Source organism: Catharus ustulatus, chromosome 26, assembly GCF_009819885.2.
Source record: "Catharus ustulatus isolate bCatUst1 chromosome 26, bCatUst1.pri.v2, whole genome shotgun sequence".
NCBI lineage: Eukaryota > Metazoa > Chordata > Aves > Passeriformes > Turdidae > Catharus > Catharus ustulatus.
In genome coordinates this window covers 7,456,077-7,472,898 of record NC_046246.1, presented here as the reverse complement: position 1 = coordinate 7,472,898, position 16,822 = coordinate 7,456,077, and the positions used below count along the sequence as shown (strand labels likewise).

The 16,822-nt window shown below is 64.4% G+C and overlaps 1 protein-coding gene across 3 annotated transcripts in view; it reads left to right on the top strand.

Annotated features, from left to right (window-relative positions):
- Positions 1-4,907: 4,907 nt before the first annotated feature.
- Positions 4,908-16,822, top strand: part of AHDC1 (AT-hook DNA binding motif containing 1) — a 52,975-nt gene continuing 41,060 nt past the window's right edge. Inside the window, exons 1-2 of one of the 3 annotated variants that reach the window (XM_033080506.1) lie at positions 4,908-5,021; positions 5,511-5,631. Coding sequence is in view for 1 of the 3 variants with exons in the window: in XM_033080505.2 (XP_032936396.1) it covers positions 5,496-5,631 (136 nt within the window). In the remaining 2 variants the exon portion in view is untranslated. Of the gene's footprint in view, positions 5,022-5,112; positions 5,187-5,421; positions 5,632-16,822 lie in introns of those variants that run through there. The other 2 variants (XM_033080507.1, XM_033080505.2) reach the window with 2 other exon arrangements.

The window sequence follows — 16,822 nt, the reverse complement described above, 5'->3', positions numbered from 1 at the left end:
CCTTCCTGCCCCTCCCTGCCCTGTTCCTGCCCCTTCCTGCCCCTCCCTGCCCCTCCCTGCCCATTCCTGCCCCCTCCTGCCCATTCCTGCCCCTTCCTGCCCCTCCCTGCCCTGTTCCTGCCCCTTCCTGCCCATTCCTGCCCCTTCCTGCCCTGTTCCTGCCCCTTCCTGCCCATTCCTGCCCATTCCTGCCCCTTCCTGCCCCTCCCTGCCCTGTTCCTGCCCCTTCCTGCCCCTCCCTGCCCCTCCCTGCCCATTCCTGCCCCCTCCTGCCCATTCCTGCCCCTTCCTGCCCCTCCCTGCCCTGTTCCTGCCCCTCCCTGCCCCTTCCTGCCCCTCCCTGCCCCTCCCTGCCCATTCCTGCCCCTCCCTGCCCATTCCTGCCCCTCCCTGCCCCTCCCTGCCCCTCCCTGCCCATTCCTGCCCCTCCCTGCCCATTCCTGCCCCTTCCTGCCCCTCCCTGCCCCTCCCTGCCCATTCCTGCCCCTCCCTGCCCATTCCTGCCCATTCCTGCCCATTCCTGCCCTGTTCCTGCCCTGTTCCTGCCCTTTCCTGCCCATTCCTGCCCATTCCTGCCTTGTTCCTGCCCATTCCTGCCTGCTCCTGCGTTTAGTGGGGCTGATCCCACCATCCTCTGTCCAGCTCCCAACTTGAAACGGTGCCACCCTTCCATGTCCCCAGCCGAGGCCCCTGTCCCCAGCAGTGCCAGTGGCAGGAGCGGTCAGGACCTGTGTGGATTTGCCGCGTGCTTTCTCACGTGGCTGTGCCACCACAACCCTGTCCAGCCGTGGTCATGTCACCAGAGTGTGTCCCCCGTTTTGCTGTCACGACCGTGAAAGCTCTCGGGGATGGGGAGGGGCCCAGGACCGCAGGTACCCGTGGGAAGGGGCTGCAGGGAGGGACCCCCGCCCCGGTCCCCATCACTCTGCCCTCCCCCTCTCCCCGCGCTGTGCCCGCAGGAGGGGTGAGGGGCTTAAAGGATTTTGCTGCGGGGTGACCACAGGCTGGGCAGGGGAGGGGCATCGATTTTATGTTAATGCTGGGCGCTATCGATCAGGGGTGGAGGGACGGCTGTGGGTGGGCACAGCCAGCCCCGCGCCCGGGGTCACCCCCGCAGAGCTCCTGCCGCCCCCAGCAGAAGCGATCAGGAGGTGGGGGCCGAGGTTGGGACCCCTCCCGAGGTGCTGCAGGCTCATCTTTGCTGCAGAGCGTGCGCTGGGGGCTCAGAGCTGGGCTCTGCTCTGGCCCCTTCGCCTCCCGGCTGGTTGGTCCCTGCAGCATCTCCAGAGGGGCGGGGGCGGCTCAGCGCCACTGGCCCTGCCCGAGGGTCCATCCAGCATCACCGAGGGTCCATCCAGCATCACCGGGTGTCCCCGATGCCCGCAGGAGCCTCATCCCCATCGTGCCGAGCCCCGCTCGCCCCGCACACGCTGCCCAGCCCATGTGGCCCGGCTCTGGCTGGCTGCTCTGCCAGCCTGGGCCAGCCCGGGCCAGCCCGGGCCACGCACGCCAGGCGGGTCTGGAGCCAGCGAGCCCCGCCGGTGCCAGGGAACAGGTGTGAGGACGCTGCAGATGGCCAGCGCTGCAGACCTGGCACGGGGCACCCGCGGCATTGTCACCCTCCCCGGGGGCCCCGAGCCCCCAGATGCTGCTGGGGACCCTCGTGCCGGGCAGGAGCCGTCCCTACCCACAGCAGGGCGGGGGTTTGTCCCTGTGCCCCCCGCCCCAGCTCCCCAGGGACCGGCAGAACCCGCAGAGTTCCTGGGCCGTGGATCGGAGCCACGTCTCCGCGGCAGCACCGGCCAGACAACAGTGGAAAATGGCCAAAAATGTGGGTTTAGACTTGACCAGGCTTGAGCCTGCTGTCCAGGCCTGCAGGCACTGTTCCCCCAGAGGGGAAACTGAGGCACAGATGGGTTTATCTGCAGTCATCCAGCAACTCAGCACCAGTCGCTGTGAGGGACACCTTTTTCCATGGAAAAACAGCAGACAATTGGGAAGAGCTGTGCACTGACAGCAGCAGCATCTGTGACAGCAACGGGGGAGCAGCAGGACTTGGGGACGGAGGTTTTCTGGGAGTGGGAATGGTCAGGTGACAGAAAAATCACAGGCGGTGGGGAGGGGGACAGTGGGAGCCTTGGTGTCACGGGGCTGCTCAGAAATGTTTTTATTGGGAGAAATCGGGAATGGCTTTGCTGCTGCTCCGGGGCAGCCTGGTGCTGGAATTCGGGGATGAATTGGGCTCTTCCGCCGCAGTTACCTTTATGGAAGCAAAACTGGCTATCCCCAACTCTCCACAGACGTTGGAGGGGCAGGACCCACCCCCCCAAAAAAAAGAAAAACCATCGGGGTCTCTGGACTGCGCTCCCCACAACGGCAGCTCCTGTATCCCAGCAAAGCATCAAAAATCTTTCTCTGTGTCCTCGCCCCTCCATTTCCGTGCCCCCAGCTCTGCCCCACAGCACCCCGCTGTGTCCTGACCCCTGCTCCCACTCCGCTGGTGGCTCGGGGGGTGACACTGCTGCCCCCCAGCCCAGGGCCGAGCCCGGGCAGCTCGGGCCGGTGCGGGTGCCGGGGGTGGCTCCCGGGGGCGGGCACGGAGGGCTGCGGGGACACGGGCCGAGCCGGGGACAGCGGTGGTGAAGCAGCCGCTAGATGGTAGCGTTAGTCCACGCCAACGCTGCTGACACAGCACTTGGCTGCGAGACGGTGCCCGGGTGACCCGGGTGCCCCGGGGAGCCGCCTCCGCCGCCCCCTGCCCGGCCGGAGAGGAGCCCGGGCAGCGCTGGGCACTGCTGGGTGTGACACGAGTGGCACGGCACAGCTCACCCAGTGCCCACTGCCTGTGCCCACGGGGACAAGCGGGGACCCCGCTCCCAACCCCACACCTCCACCCCAAACTCAAACACAGCCCCCAAACCAGCACAGGGCACGAGCCTGACTTGAGAGAGAACAAACCCAGGCCTGGGGACAAGCAGGGTGAGCTGCAAGGCTCAGTGCGGGGGTGCTGGGCACCCACGGGAGTCGGGCAGGGCCAGCTGGGGGGGTCCATCCCCCTGCAAAGCCCCTCAGTGAACTCCTCATCCTCCCCCAGCCCTGCCCGGGGCTCCACGCCAGACTGATATATATATTTTATGATAACTATAGAGATGCACTTCAAACCTGACAAAGGACTTTGACAGTTTTAAGCATCTCTTTGATTAATACATGACCTTTTAATGCTTTGGATTAAATTAATAAATCTTTTACATTCTAACCCATTCTGCTTGCAATGTCATTTTTTTTGCACGACCTCTCTCTTGCCTGCCCTGTCCCTCTGTCCCTCTCCCCCCATTTCTGCACAGGTACAGTAATCCACAGCCTTGCAATATTCATGGGGCACAGAGTCCTGCAAGGCGAGAAGGGAGGGGATACTCCTTGGTGGTTTTTTCTTTTTTTTTTTTTTGAACCATCCCTAAAAATAGCAAGAAAATTCAAAGCTGACATTCAGGGCGAGGGGACGAGGAAGCCTGCAAAGTTGCTCACTCAGCCACCAGCAATTGCAGTGATCCTGTCTGCGTGTGCAGATTCCTCTGCTGACCGGGCTGGAGCCCAGGCCTCCACTCTGCTCCGCTTCCAGGAGCAACGAGCCTGCTCCCCATCCTCATCCAGGGCGTGCAGAGCCCAGCCAGTCCCAAACCCAGCCCTGCTCATCCTTTTGGGGTGCAGGAGGGGATGGATCTGGCACCTTCCCAGTTGCACTAGGTCCCAGCTGCAGGACAGCTCTCAGCATGACCCCAGCCCACCAGTTCATCCCAGTTTAGCAGTGAAGCTGGGGAGACCAGCGTGTGTCTGGAGTTCGTACTCCTTCCTTGCTGCCTGTTGATCCAAAAACACACGTGAAACCCCAACTGCCCCACACAGGCAAGGCCAAGGGCTGCTGTAAAGCCAGGTGCTGTCTCTCCCTGCACCCATGTGCTATTCCATCGATGACTCACGTGTTATTAGCAGCCAACAATATTCCCAATTCCCTGGAGTTAACCCTTCACTCATCACTCACAAAACCACGATGTCATAACAAACATCACTGGTATTATCTACTTTAATTATATTGTATCTACCCAGCTCCCGGAACATTAACAGCGACGCGACTTGGATCTGGGGAGATGCTCCGTGGGGCGGTGGGGAGGGAGGTTCTGAGGTGCTCGGGAAGTTGGGGGGCAGCCCCTGCTCTGTCCCGAGGGGCCCTGTTCACCACCTTTCCTCCTGCAGTCCCTTTGGCACATGGCCAAGAGGGGACACCAAAAAATAGAGGTGCTGGCAAACAGCAGGGATATTGCCAGGCCTCAAATACAGCTTTTGATAAAAAAAAAAAAAAAAAAAAAAAAAAGAAGAGTTAGAAGTTAGGGGGGAGAAGGAAAAAAGGACACGATTGGCTCCATGGGCACTCCTGGCTCCGTGGGGTGCATTTCCTGGAGGCAGTGATGAAGTAAGTGCCCCCCGGGCCGTGGGGAGGGGGCTGCAGGGGGGTGTGCCCAAACCCCGCAGCCCGGAGGAGGGGGCGCGCAGTGCGGGCGCATCCCGGGAGAGGGCAGCAATGCCCCGCGCATCCCTCTGGGACCTCGGGGAGCGGGGGCAGCCTGGGCAGGGGGGGTTGCCCTCCCCCGCCGTGTCCCCCCCCAGAGTGTCCCCTCTCTGTGGGTATCCCCCCCTCCCAAAGCGGCGCTCAAGGGCCGCGCGCGCATTTGCGCCCCTCCCTGCGCGCTTCGCAGCGACTGGGAGGAGAAAAAAAGGGGGGGGGAAGGAAGGAGGGGAAAAAAAAGAGGGGGGGGAAAGGAAGGACTACAAGGCCCGGCATGCCCCGGCGGTGCTGCACGGCTCCCCGGGGTGCCGGATGCTGGCCGTGCCGCTGACAGCGGAGCGAAGCGGAGCCGCGGTCCCCGCCGCGCACGGAGAGAGGAGCGAGGGGCTGGGCGCGCCTGGCCGCCGGCTCTGCTCCCCCCCTTTTATCCCAGCCCCCACAAAGCCGGGAGCGGCAGAAGGCAAGAGAGAGGGAGGAGGTGGAGGAGGAGGAGGAGGAGGAGGAGGAGGAGGAGGGAGGAGGAGGAGGAGGAGGAAGGGGGGAGGCAGCGGCAAGCCAGGGCTCTGCTGCGCTGTGTCTTTCTTTGCTTTCCGCAGGCGGCGAGCGGCGGAGGCGCAGAGGGGAGGTCGGTTCCCCTCCGCCTCCCGCTCCGCTGCCTTTTGTGTGTGTGTGAGAGGCGAAGGGGGGGGGAGAGAAAAGAGGAGGAAAAAAAGGGGAAAAAAAGGTGAAAAAAAGGGGGAGAAAAAAAAAAAAGGAAAAAAAGGGAAAAAAAAATAAGCAAAGCGGTAGAGGGGAGAGAAAATCCCGGAAAAAATAAAATAGAGGGGTGGAGGGGGGGAGAGGGAAGGAGGAAAGAGCAGGCAGGGGACGGAGGAGGGGGCGGGCTGGCAGGAGCGGAGTTGCCTGGGGAGAATGTGAGCAGGAGGCGCTGGAAATGCTCTCGTTGAAGGTGGCGAGCGGTGCCGAGGGCTCCGGGACCCCCGCGGCCGGTCAGGACGCAGCCCCGGCGGGCGACAGGAGCCTCCCCAAGCGGGCGGGCTCCGAGGGGCGCGGAGCGCAGGAGCCGGCGGGTGAGTACCGGGGACCCCCGCCTTTGTGTGGGTCTGGGAGGGGGGAGGACACACGGGACACCCCCTTTGGGCAGAGCGGGAGGGGGGGAAGGAGGCGGCGTGTCGCGCGTGTGTGTCCCCCCCCGCGCCGTCCCCTCCGCTGAAGTTGCGCGGCGAGTTGGTGCCAAATTGCCGGAGTTTAATGGCACTTGTGGTGGGGAGGGGCGCGCGGGCGCGGGGGGCCGGGGGCGAGCCCCCCATTGCGCGGGGGCTGCCATCGCCGCCAGTTCGGCCGCCTCCCCCCGGACACCCCCAGCCCTCCCCCCCGGGTGCGAGCGGTGAGTGACAGCTGTCAGAGCCGGCTCCGGCCACTAGAAGGCAGAGCCTGTCAGCAGCGCGGGGGGCTCGGGGGGCTCCCCGGAGAACAGGGGGACCCCCCGGGGCACAGCATCCCGGCCCCTCGGCCCGGCGGGCTGGCTCGGGGGAGCGGCGGGCGGCCCCGCGGGGGCACTCCCGGGAGGCTGCGGGCCGAGGGCCGTGCGGGAGGCTCCCCCCAGCCCCGCCGGTGAAGTTGCGTGGTCCGTGGCGCGGGGCTCGGCGAGCGGTTGTTACTCCCGTGCCTGTCATCCCCCCTCTGATTTGTTTTTATCGATCAGCTGATTTAAAACCCCCCCCGCGCGGCCCCTCGGTGCTTGCGACAGGGACCGGGGGGGACCGCGATGGCTTTGGCAGGGGCCGGAGGAGTCACCCCACAGGGTCACGCTGACGCCAGACTCTGTGCGTTTGGTGTCCCCAAGGCCGAGGCAGGTGGAGACACCTGAGTCCCCGCTTGTTTATGTGCTGGGGGGACGACGTGGCTGTGCCCACGACCGGGTGGCCTCGTGCATCCAGCCCGTGTGCCCGTGGCTGCCGGGAGAGCCCCCCAAAAGCAGCGGGGGTGAGCTCATTGTGTGCCACAGCGCGCGGTGGAGTCACTCCAGATTTATCCTGGCGTGACAGAGAGCAGAAGCGAACCCCCGGGGTGACGGGCACGGATCCTGCCCCGCTCCCTTTCCCACCCTGGTGCCGGCGTGGTCTGAGTCGGGGGCGCGTGGTCCAAATCGGGGCCCCGTGGTCTGAAGCGAGGCCCCCCTCCCCAGCCTCTCCCCCTTTCCTCGCCCCCCCAGGTGTCCCCTTACACTGGCTTCTCCTGCTGGGCTGTGGAATTTGCAGGGGAGGGTGGTGGTGGTGGTGGGGAGCGGGGGGTGGAAGAGGAGGGCGGAGGGGGGGGCTGGAGAAGGGATGGCGCGGCGCCAAATTCCGCTCTGCCATGTCTCTGTAACCTGAATAGGCCAACTCCATCCCCGGTGCGAGTCCCCCGGGGCTCTGCCGCGCTCCGATGCAGTCAGGCAGGAGGTGGCTTTGGCTCGGCTCTCGCCGAGTCCCCCCTCGAGCCCGGCAGCCCCGGTCCGGTCCCCTCCCGGACAGCGCCGGAGCCGCGGCGCGCCCGCCGGAGCCGCTCGGGCAGGAGGTGGAGATGGTCTGGGGGAGAGGGGCTGGCACCGCGGCGGGGACGGGGTGGCCAAGGACATCCCCGGAGCGGGGCGGCCGGCAGGGGAGAAGCCATGGAAGCCCATGGAAGGTTACGGGAAGCCTGGGGGGGCTGGCGCTGCCCTGGCCTCCTTAGAGGAGGCAGCAGAGACCCGGGGCAGGCTATTTCTGCTGAGATCCCGAGGAAAGCTCTGGGAGAATTGTGGGCTTCTATAAATAGTGTGTGTCAGCCGAGTGGAAACAGGGCCTTGAAATGCTCCTGCTATTCTCCCGAGTGCTTGGAACCAGCTCTTGGTAAACAGGGCAGCGGTGGGGAGGGCTGTTTCCTTCTTCCGGGCTCGGTAACAGGAGCGGGAGGGATGTGGGGGGGATTTTTGCCTGGTGATATGGCAGCGTTCCCCCCCTGGGGCCGGCCGGCTGGATGCTGGGCTGTGGCCGCGCTGCCCGGATGCGGGATGGCCCCTGAATGCATCGCAGATGTGTGTCCTCCCCCACTGCCGTCCCCTCCCCGCCCCACCGCCCGCCAAACTTCGGGGCTGGGATGCGCCGTGTGGTCCTTGGGGAGCCGGTGATGTCGGGGGGCGTTTTGGGGACGTGAGGGCTCAGCTGGCCGGGAGATGCTCGGCACACCCCCTCCCCAGGACGGCATGGGGGTGCGTGGGGTTCCCCGTGTCCCCACCGCGTGTCCGTCCGTCCGTCCGTCCCGGCTGCGGTTGTTCCCGCTCTGCCTCAGGGCACATGCTGAGCGATGCCTTGCGCGTGCTGGAGGGCAAGGATTTGTTCCCATGGGACCTTCCCAGGCATGTCTGGACCCCCAGGGTGCCGGGGACCTTGTTCCTCAGGGGGCTGTGCATGCAGTGGGGACGCGGTGACATGGTGACATGTTCCCAGGGTGCTTGCTTGGCTCTGGGGCACATCCTGGCAGCCCCGGTGCTGTGGTGAACCCTCAGCTTCCCACGAGGACCTGGCACCGTGCTCATTTGCCACCACCCCTCGCACCCACACCCCAATATTCACCCTGTGCTGCAGACAGCTTAAAAGCTGCCTTGTTATTATTTTCCTTAAAAATAACACAAAAGGGAAATAACTGGGCTGTGCTTAGCTCCCCACTGGGAGTTTTTAGGGTGATGTACAGTGGGCTGAACGGTGGGAGGGACCCAGCGCACTTCTGGTGGGATTTGGTGTTGGATTCGGAGTTCACCAGGGTGTCACAGGGCTGGGGGTCCCACCCCATGCCTGTGTGCTGTCTGCCCGGGTGCTCGGTGCCGGCCCAGCAGAGCGTGTTCTCGGCGTGGGTGGGAAGGGGCGAGCGCCAGTCCGGTGGGTTGGTTTTTTTGGTTTTTTTTGCCTTCTCCATCTTTTTCTTTTTTTTTTTTTTTTTTTCCTTTTTTCTTTCTTTTTTTTTTCCCTCCCTCTCTGTGGGTTGAGCGTTGGGGCGACAGACAGGGAAAGTCTGAGCAATGGTCTCCGTGCTGGTGCTGTCTTCAATCACCGCGTCCCAGAATCCCTCGCTCTGGGCCTTCTAGGCACAAGGGCTTACAGCGAAAATCGGCAGCTGCAGCTGCGAGTGAAAGCACAAGAGCCCGGCTGGGTCTTTGGCATCGGCAGGAGAGCAAAAAAAAGCTGGGGGAGGCGAGGAGGGAAGGGAAAAGGCGGGGGGAAATGTGCCCTGTGGTTTTTTTCCAGGCTTGCCACCGAGGGTTGTGTTTCAGAGCATCGGTTCCCGGGCGCGGGAAGAGGCGGGAGGATGGGGGTGCGCAGCGATGCCTCCGGGGAGCTCATTAAAATCTGTCGGCTCCCCCCTTTCGCCGGCCGAGAGAGGCTGGATGTGGAGGGAAGGAGGGAGGGACGTGCTGGGAAGGAACACGCCGGCAGAGCGCTGCCCGGTGGGGACAGTTGCCGGCCCGGGCAGGAACGCGGCCCCGGGGGCTCACCTGTCGGAGCACGTCGGGCGCGCCGTGCCAGCGAGGCCGGGACAGGGGCGGCCGGGGCCGGGACTCCCTCGGAGCTGCGAGACACCCCCGGCCGCCGAGCCGGGCTCCGGCGGGGATGAGCGGTCCGGGTGCCGGGGTGGCGGTGGGCACGTTCGGGGTGCTGGGGCCGTGCCGGGGGGCAGTGGGTGCGGGCAGGAAGGGGAGTGAGTGTGAGAGGGAGGTGTCAGCACGAGCATGGGCAGCAGCGCAGCGCTGGCTGTGCCGGCGGGGCTGTGTGCAGGTGGGGTGTGTGGACAGGCACGGTGCAGAGACACACACGGGCGTGCAGGGAGGGTTTGGGGTGCAGGTAGAGTTCGGTGTGCTGGCAGGGTTTGCTGTGCAGGTGGTTTGGTGCACAAGAGAGGGGGTGCAGGCAGGGATTGGTGTGCATGGGCAGAGTTTAGTTTGCAGGCAGGGTCTGGTGTGCTGGCAGGGTTTGGTGTGCTGGCAGGGTTTGGTGTGCTGGCAGGTACTGATGTGCTCTGGGAGGGTTTGGTGTGCAAGCAAAGATTGATGCGCACGGATGAGGCTGGCTTGGAGATCCTGGGTGCTAAGGTGGGTCTGGGCAGGTGTTGGCAGGGGACACACCTGGCAAAAATACCTCCTTCCCGTCCCCAGTGAAGGGGACAGACAGTGCTGGGGATGCCCCTTCCCATTCCAAATGCCACGGCATGCCAGCAGGAGAGCTGGTGCAGCCTGGCCTGGCCCAGTGCAGAGAGGCAGAGGAGATGCAGATTGTGGTATTGATCCTCTCGGAGGGAGAGCAGAGCAGTTCTGGCATCCTCCAGCTCCAGTGCTCTGCCCTTCCCACCACTAAACCAGCTCCAGGCAGAGGGAGCGCCGTGCCATGCCATGCCATGCCATCCCTCAGATGCTGCTGCCGCCTCCAGGGCCTCAAGCCCCACGCATTCTCCCTTCTTTTCTCTTCCCTCTTTCCTCTTCCCTCTTCCCTTTTCGCCTCCTGCTGACTTCAGCGCATCGGCTTGGGCTCAGCGCCTGAACATTCCTTGCAAAACCTGGGCCTAAAATATCTGGAGGAGGATGGAGCGCCTTGGGCGAGGGAGATGAGCTCCTCAGCTGCAGGAAAGAGGGAGGCTGCTGGGCTGGAGGCAGCAGGGACGCTCTGCTCCCTGCCAGCTGCCAGCCCCACTGGCCCCCCGGGAAAGCGCCAGGAATAAATCCTGCCTGGTGAAGTCAGCGCTTTGGTTTGGTGTGGTTTGGTTTGGTTTGGATGTGCCCAGCAGAAGCAGGGGCAGGAGCACCCTGTGGGGCACCAGATGAGTGGCACAGGGAGCAGGGATGGCGTTGGGAGTGGGGTGGAAGAAGGGCAGGGTGGCACTGAGTGTGGTGACAACAAACAGGGTGACAGGGAGAGCAGGGTCACAGGGAGCTGGGTAACAGGGTGACAGTGGATCAGGGGGGCAGGAATGGCATGAAGAGGGTGCCATGGGAAAGGGGTGGCAGAGGAGCAGGGTGACAGAGGAGCAAGGTGACAGTGAAACGAGATGGAAGGGCGACAAGGGAGCAGGGTGGCAGGAGAGTGAGCTGGGTTGGGGTGGCTGAGGAGGGACAATAACTGCTGGGAGGGAGGTGCTACGCGGGAGCTGTGTGAGAACCAGTTTGCGAGGTCCAGATTGGCAGCAGATCCTGAACCAGGAGGAGCTGAGCATCCATACGGCCCCTGCCGAGATCAGACGCGACGACAGCGACTCGGTTTGGGGGAAGAAATTGGAGGCGGGGGAAGCTTTTTTGCTGAAATGAAATTTGAACCCCAAAGTGGGAGGGAAGTGGAGGTGGGGGGCACGGCTCTCTCCACATGGTTATTACTGCTGTTTTCCACCCAGCTGAAAGGAGAATGTAGCTTAATATGGACCCGCGGGGAGGAGAAGCACTCGGGAACGGGGATTTGGCAGGAGGGAGCTGGGAAACAGCGAGAGGAACGTAGAGGTGAGAGTGGCCAGGGCTTTGCCCAGGGAGGAGAGGACGGAGCCGGGCTGGAACAAGGCGCTATTGTTCTTGGCGAGCAGGGGGCCGGCCGCGGCCCCCCCAGACCCGCAGAGCTGGCGCGGATGTGGGGAAGGTTTTTGGGACCGGTTTTTCCCGGCGGATTGCTGGCTGGGGAGTGGGAAGAGCTCACTGTGCTGGGGTGCACCAAAGGGAGCTCGCAAAACACCCGGAGAGGCAAAGGGAGACTCTGGCGTTTGATGGGGAGGTGATGGCAGGTGAGAGGACAGGGGTGAGCGGGGCGAATTTCGGATCCGTGAGCTGGAGTGGGGGTGGTGGGGCAGGGACTTGGTGGCCGGAGGACGATGTGGGAATGGGGCAAAACTCGCTGTCCCTCGTTGTGCCAGCACAGCAGCTCCTGTGATGTGTGTGGGGGGCCGGGGAGGTCAAAACGGAGGGTGGGGGACCTAGCTGGCCTGGGGACCCTTGTCACCCCACGATTCACATCCTGCCATGATCCCCTCTTGGCTGCTGGCATCTCTCCAGTGGTCCCCACTGAGCCCTGCTGTCCCACGTCGCCTTGGTCCCTTGCCCCAGCACCTGACATCGCCGCCCTCGGCACTTCCCCGCTGCTCTGGTGTCATGTGCCACGTTGCCAGAGCCACCGGCTGTCCCTCAGGCCATGGCAGTGCTTGGGGACACCCCAGGGTGCCAATGAGCAGGAATGGAGGGAACCAGCGAGGCTCATGGGGCTGGAGGAAGAGGAGGAGCAGAATGGAGGGATGTGCAGTCCCATGGGCTCTGGGAGCTGTGGCCAGGGAGGAATGATGAGGCAGGGGCCAGGCTCGGGGCAAAGCTGAGCTTACCCCGGGCTTTCCCGGGCTCCCCATGCCTTGTTCCTCCCAGCCCAGCTAGAAAATAAAGACACCCCCCCCGCAACACATCCCTGGCATTTGCTCCCCATCCCCCCAGTTCCCACCTCTCTGATGCTTCCAACAAGCGATGCCCTAAAGGCAGCAGAAGCACCTTGCAAGTGCACACTAAATATCTGAACACGCTTGGGTGGCTCCAGCACCACTGCTGCTCTCACCCTTCCCCATCCTCTTCTCTGGCCCCTCCGGACTCCCCAAGTTTAGTGGGTACCCCTCCTTTCCTCTAGTGGGTGCTCCTCCTTTCCTTCCAGAGAGGGGTGTGATATTTGCTCAGCAGCTCTTGCTCAGAATTTGCTCCAACTGAGGCAGTGCTTGGCATCACCGTGTCACCCCGGGTGTGTGTCATCGCGTGTCCCCCCCTCCCCAGCCCACCCGCTGCCATCCCTGGCTGCACGTGGTGCTACCACGGCATCTGTGCGACGCCCGCCTCCCCATCCTTCATCCCTCCTCTTCCTCCCAGCCTCAGCACCCTGCAGCCGGGCTGGGCGCCCAGCGGGGCGGGAAGGGGGGAGCAGCGTTCCCCTCCCCTCCCCGGCATTCCTTGGGAGTGAAACACAAGAGCTGGCAGGGCACTCCTGCTTTCTCTGGCCTCCGCTCCTCCGGTGCCTGAACAAAGCCCTCCTGCCTCTCCCAGGAACCTGGGGTTTGGAACAGGAGAGGCGGCTGGTGCTGCGTGGCAATGTCCTCCTCAGGCATATTTTGGGTTCTGTGGTGGGTGGGGAGCAGCGGTGGGCACAGCCCCCACGGGGGGCAGCTCTGGACAGGGTACCCCAGGGTACCCACAGCCTCTGTGCCTGCCTCAAGAACTGTTGGCATCCTCCCCAACCTGGGTTTTGCGTCCCCACCATCTCACTGCCATCACATTGCCATGGAAACTGAGCCCTGAAGAGCACCAGTTCAATTCCAGTTTGCCCCCAGTTTGATTGGAGTTTGGCCCCGGCTCTCTTCCCAGCCCATCCGTGACAACACGGTTTGGTGTACCCTTCATGCCGCGATCCAGGGTGGTACATCCCACAGGGAACGTGCGCCCCGTGCCCCTTCCCGATGTCCAACACCCCCTTCCTCACCGAACAAAGCCCCCCCACCCTCCCCACCACCCCCGGTGAAACAGGCCCCTGTCGGAGCGCAGTCCCCGACAGCGAAGGTTATTTTAATGGATGCATTACTTTAAACGAACCCTCCGCCATCTGTTCCACCCCCTAATTACGCATGCAAAAAAAAGCCCATCTCACAGCCAGCGCAGGAGAAAGTAAAGATATAAGTGATTTAAATGCATGTATCCGCAGCTCCACCAGCAGCTGGGCTGGGCTGCACTCCTCAGCTGCCTGGTGTGCTGGGCAACTCGGAGGCAAGAAGGCAAAAGGGATGGTTCTCCTGCATCCAGCACCTCGGGGGCGCGGGGCGGGTGTGGGTGCAGCCGGCTCGGAGCTGTATCCATCCACCCTCCCTCCGTCCATGCCTCCATCCCGCGTGGCCTCTCCCCATCACCCCCTGAAGGTTAGCTCTGCCCGCCGGCTGCCAGCCTGGCTGTGGCTGAGCCTTCAAAGCGCGGGGACACGCCACCGTCCCCAGGCTGCCGCGGTGCACGGCGGGGGCTGGGGGGGAGCACCCCCGGCTCGGCCAGGCCCCTGTCCTGACGCTGCTCCGGGGTGGCCGGACGGGCAGGGGGTCCCACGGGCGTGGGGATGGGTGTGTGGCTTCCGGGTGACACTGGGTGCTTGTCCCCTGGAAGAGAGGCTGAGCAGGGGAGGCTGTTCCCCACCATGCTGCTTTTCCCAGGCAGGAGCTCTGTTTCTATCCCAAGATCCAGGCAGTCTGGAGCCCTGAATGCTCCCAGGTGATGTTCAGCCCTGGGAGTCTGTCTGTTGGGACAGCGCGAGGTGAGAGGGGTGGGGGGCCTGAATGAGACCTGCTTGGAGAGGCAGAGATGATAGGTGATTAAAAAAAAAAACATTTTTACATCAATCTCCTGCTTTGGGGAGTCCCAGCAGGGACAGGGAGGTGACAACAGTTCAGGGTGCTGCATCTATCCCCTGTCTAGGGGGAAACGGGGGAACCCTGCATCCAGGGCTGCCCCACTGTGACTCAGTTTCCCCCGTCCCGTACAAACCACCCACAGCGATGGGATGGGTGAGTGGCGTGGCTTTGGGTGACCCCACAGTGACAACGCAGGACCACGACCACCATAGCAGGGCCACCGCCTGGCGCCGGAGCCGACGGCGGTCCTGGGTGCCCGTCGTCCCCCCCTCTCCCTCCGTCTCCTTCTCTCCGTGCCTGACTGCAGCAGATGCGCCAGCTCTGCAGGAAGAGGGAATTAAGTTGGGCTGGAGGAATTTTAAAGATTGCTGCAGGCCTGAGGGTCTTAGATCCCCCCGCGGAGATGGGCAGTCATGCAGAATTAATCCTATCGGCAGCCTGGCTCGGCTTCAGCCGGTGCAGAGCTCCGGGAGAGCGCGCGGGAGCGCGGGGGGCGATGCTGGGGGCGGCTGAGAGAGCCCCGGTGCCTCTCGGCGTCGATGGGAAATTAATAATGAAAAATTAAAAGCCCCAATTCAGCCTCTCACCCCCCTCCTTCCTTCTCCCCATCAGCCTGGAGGTGGGACTCGTAGGGGGGGAGGAGGTGGGTGGATTCTGCAAAGCTTAAGGAAAACCTGTTTGCCGTAGCCAAGAGAGCCCACGGTGGGAGAAAATGCTGGGGCCACATCCTGCTGCCGTGCGCGGAGCTGTGGGACAGCCGGGGCTCGCCCGTGTGCCGCGGGGGCTGGCCCGGCCTGGCGTGGGGACACCCCTTTGGTGCCATCACCCAGCTCCGTCTGCAGTGGGGTCACGCACAGGCAGGAGCGGCTGGGGTGACACTGGGCAGGGTGGGGTGACAGTGGGCAGGGTGGGGTGACAGTGGGCAGGGTGGGGTGACACTGGGCAGGGTGCGGTGGCACGAAGGAGGCTGGGGTGGCAGGAGGGGGTCGTGGCAGGAGCAGGTTGGAGTGGCAGTAGGAAGGCTGAGGTGGCCAGAGGCAGGCTGGGGTGGTGAGAGCAGGCTGGAGTGGCAGGAGGCAGGCTGGGGACACAGGGACACACCAGACATCCCCGCCTGCTGCACCAGCCGCCCGCAACATCCAAGGGGACGCCAGGGTGACATCTGGGTGCCCCGTGGCTCTGCCAGCCCCACAGGCAGCCTTGTCCCTCTCGTCCCTGCTGGCCGCCGGGGCTGCGGTGCCGCCGTGCCAGCGGGCTCGGTGGCTGCGTGACGCCGGGCAGGGTGGCCCGCAAGGGCTCTGCAGCTGCTGCCGAACCCTCTGCTCCTCCGGTTTATAAATAATGCAGCACCCAGGCGTGTTGGCAGTGCCCGCACACGCCTGCAGCCCCGGCGAGGCGGCGGCGCTTTGGGCGAGGGGCGGGTGCCATCACCCCGGCAGGGTGACACCGAGCCCTGTCACCCCGGCGGGGAGGGGGCGAACCGTGCGTGCTCCCCCTCCCTTTGCACCCCGCCCTGTCCCCCAGCCCGACCTGTCCGGGGGGAGTGGCGGTGCCCGCGGTGACCCCACGCGTGGGGACGTCCCCAAGCCTCGCGACAGTGGCGCGGATGGCGACGCGCAGCTTGCAGGGTTGCCATGGCGATGTGCCGGCGCTAACGAGCCCGAGTAAACATTAACGAGGGAGAGCCCCACGCGGGTGGGTGCGAGCGTGGGGACCCGCGCGTCCTGCGGGGCTGGGCACGCATCGTCCCCGTGCGGGGCGCGCCCGGGAGGTTCCCCCCAGGCGGCCCCCTCGAGGGCAGGCTGTGGTTTAATGGTTGGACTGGGAGCTCTGGGTGCTGGCTGAGGTCCTTAGGCTGTCAGTTCCTTTCTCAGTTTGGGGACAGCCAGAGTGGGGAGGTGCCCACCCTGAGGTCCCAGAGGTGCTGTGTGCCCCGCGCTGCTATCCCGCTCTGGGCACGGGCACCCTCCCTGCGCAGCGCCCGTGGACGGGGAATGAGGGTGCCCAGGGTGCCCCCGGCGCTGCGGGGACCTCGGGGTATTCCTGGCCGCAGCTGCCACTGCCATTGCAGTTGTCACCATGACTCAACTCCCCGCGTTCCTGCCTTCCCGAGGCCACGCCGCACAGGGACCCACACCCTGCTCTGGGTGGGGGTCAGGGTGGGGGTCAGGGTGGGGGCGGCCCCTGCACCGGCACCCCCACCGTGCCCGAGGTCCCCTCCAACATTTAATGGTGCTGCAGCTCATTAAACGGAGGTGCAGGTGCCCCCGGTACCTTCATCCTCCCGGAGGGCTCTTAATGAGCGGCTGCTAACGAGCGCCCGCGCTCCCTCGCAGCCCCGGCAAGAGGCTGATTGGCGACAGGCGCCGGGAGCGACGCGCGGGCTCCTTCAGGGGCTGCCAGGGGTCCAGCGACCCCTTCGCCAGGCTGCAGACGTGGCCTTTGCACCGCGCACGGGAGTCCCACCAGTGTCACAGCTGTCCCCTCAGTGTGCGCATGGCGAGCCCCTGGTGCCTTGTGCCTCAGTTTCCCCCGCCCCCCTCGGGGACACAGGGCCTTGGGGATGGGCCCCGTGTTCACAGACACGCAGAGCTGTGGGTTGAGGCTCCTGGTGGTCTTCCAAGCCCCATTGTTGTCCCCAGAGTCACACTGTACACACGACCCCTGGGAAGACCTGCTTGGGTCTGTCTGCACGGGGGCTCCGGGGGGGTTTGGCACAGGGACTGTGAGGGTCCCGAGCACCCCAAAAACAGCCCGGTGGCACTGATGGCATGCAGGGTGCAGGGCAGTGGGTGCCCGGAGGAGGTCGGCTGCAGGGTACCTGGCTCAGAGGGGCTCTTGAGCTCGTCCCCCTCT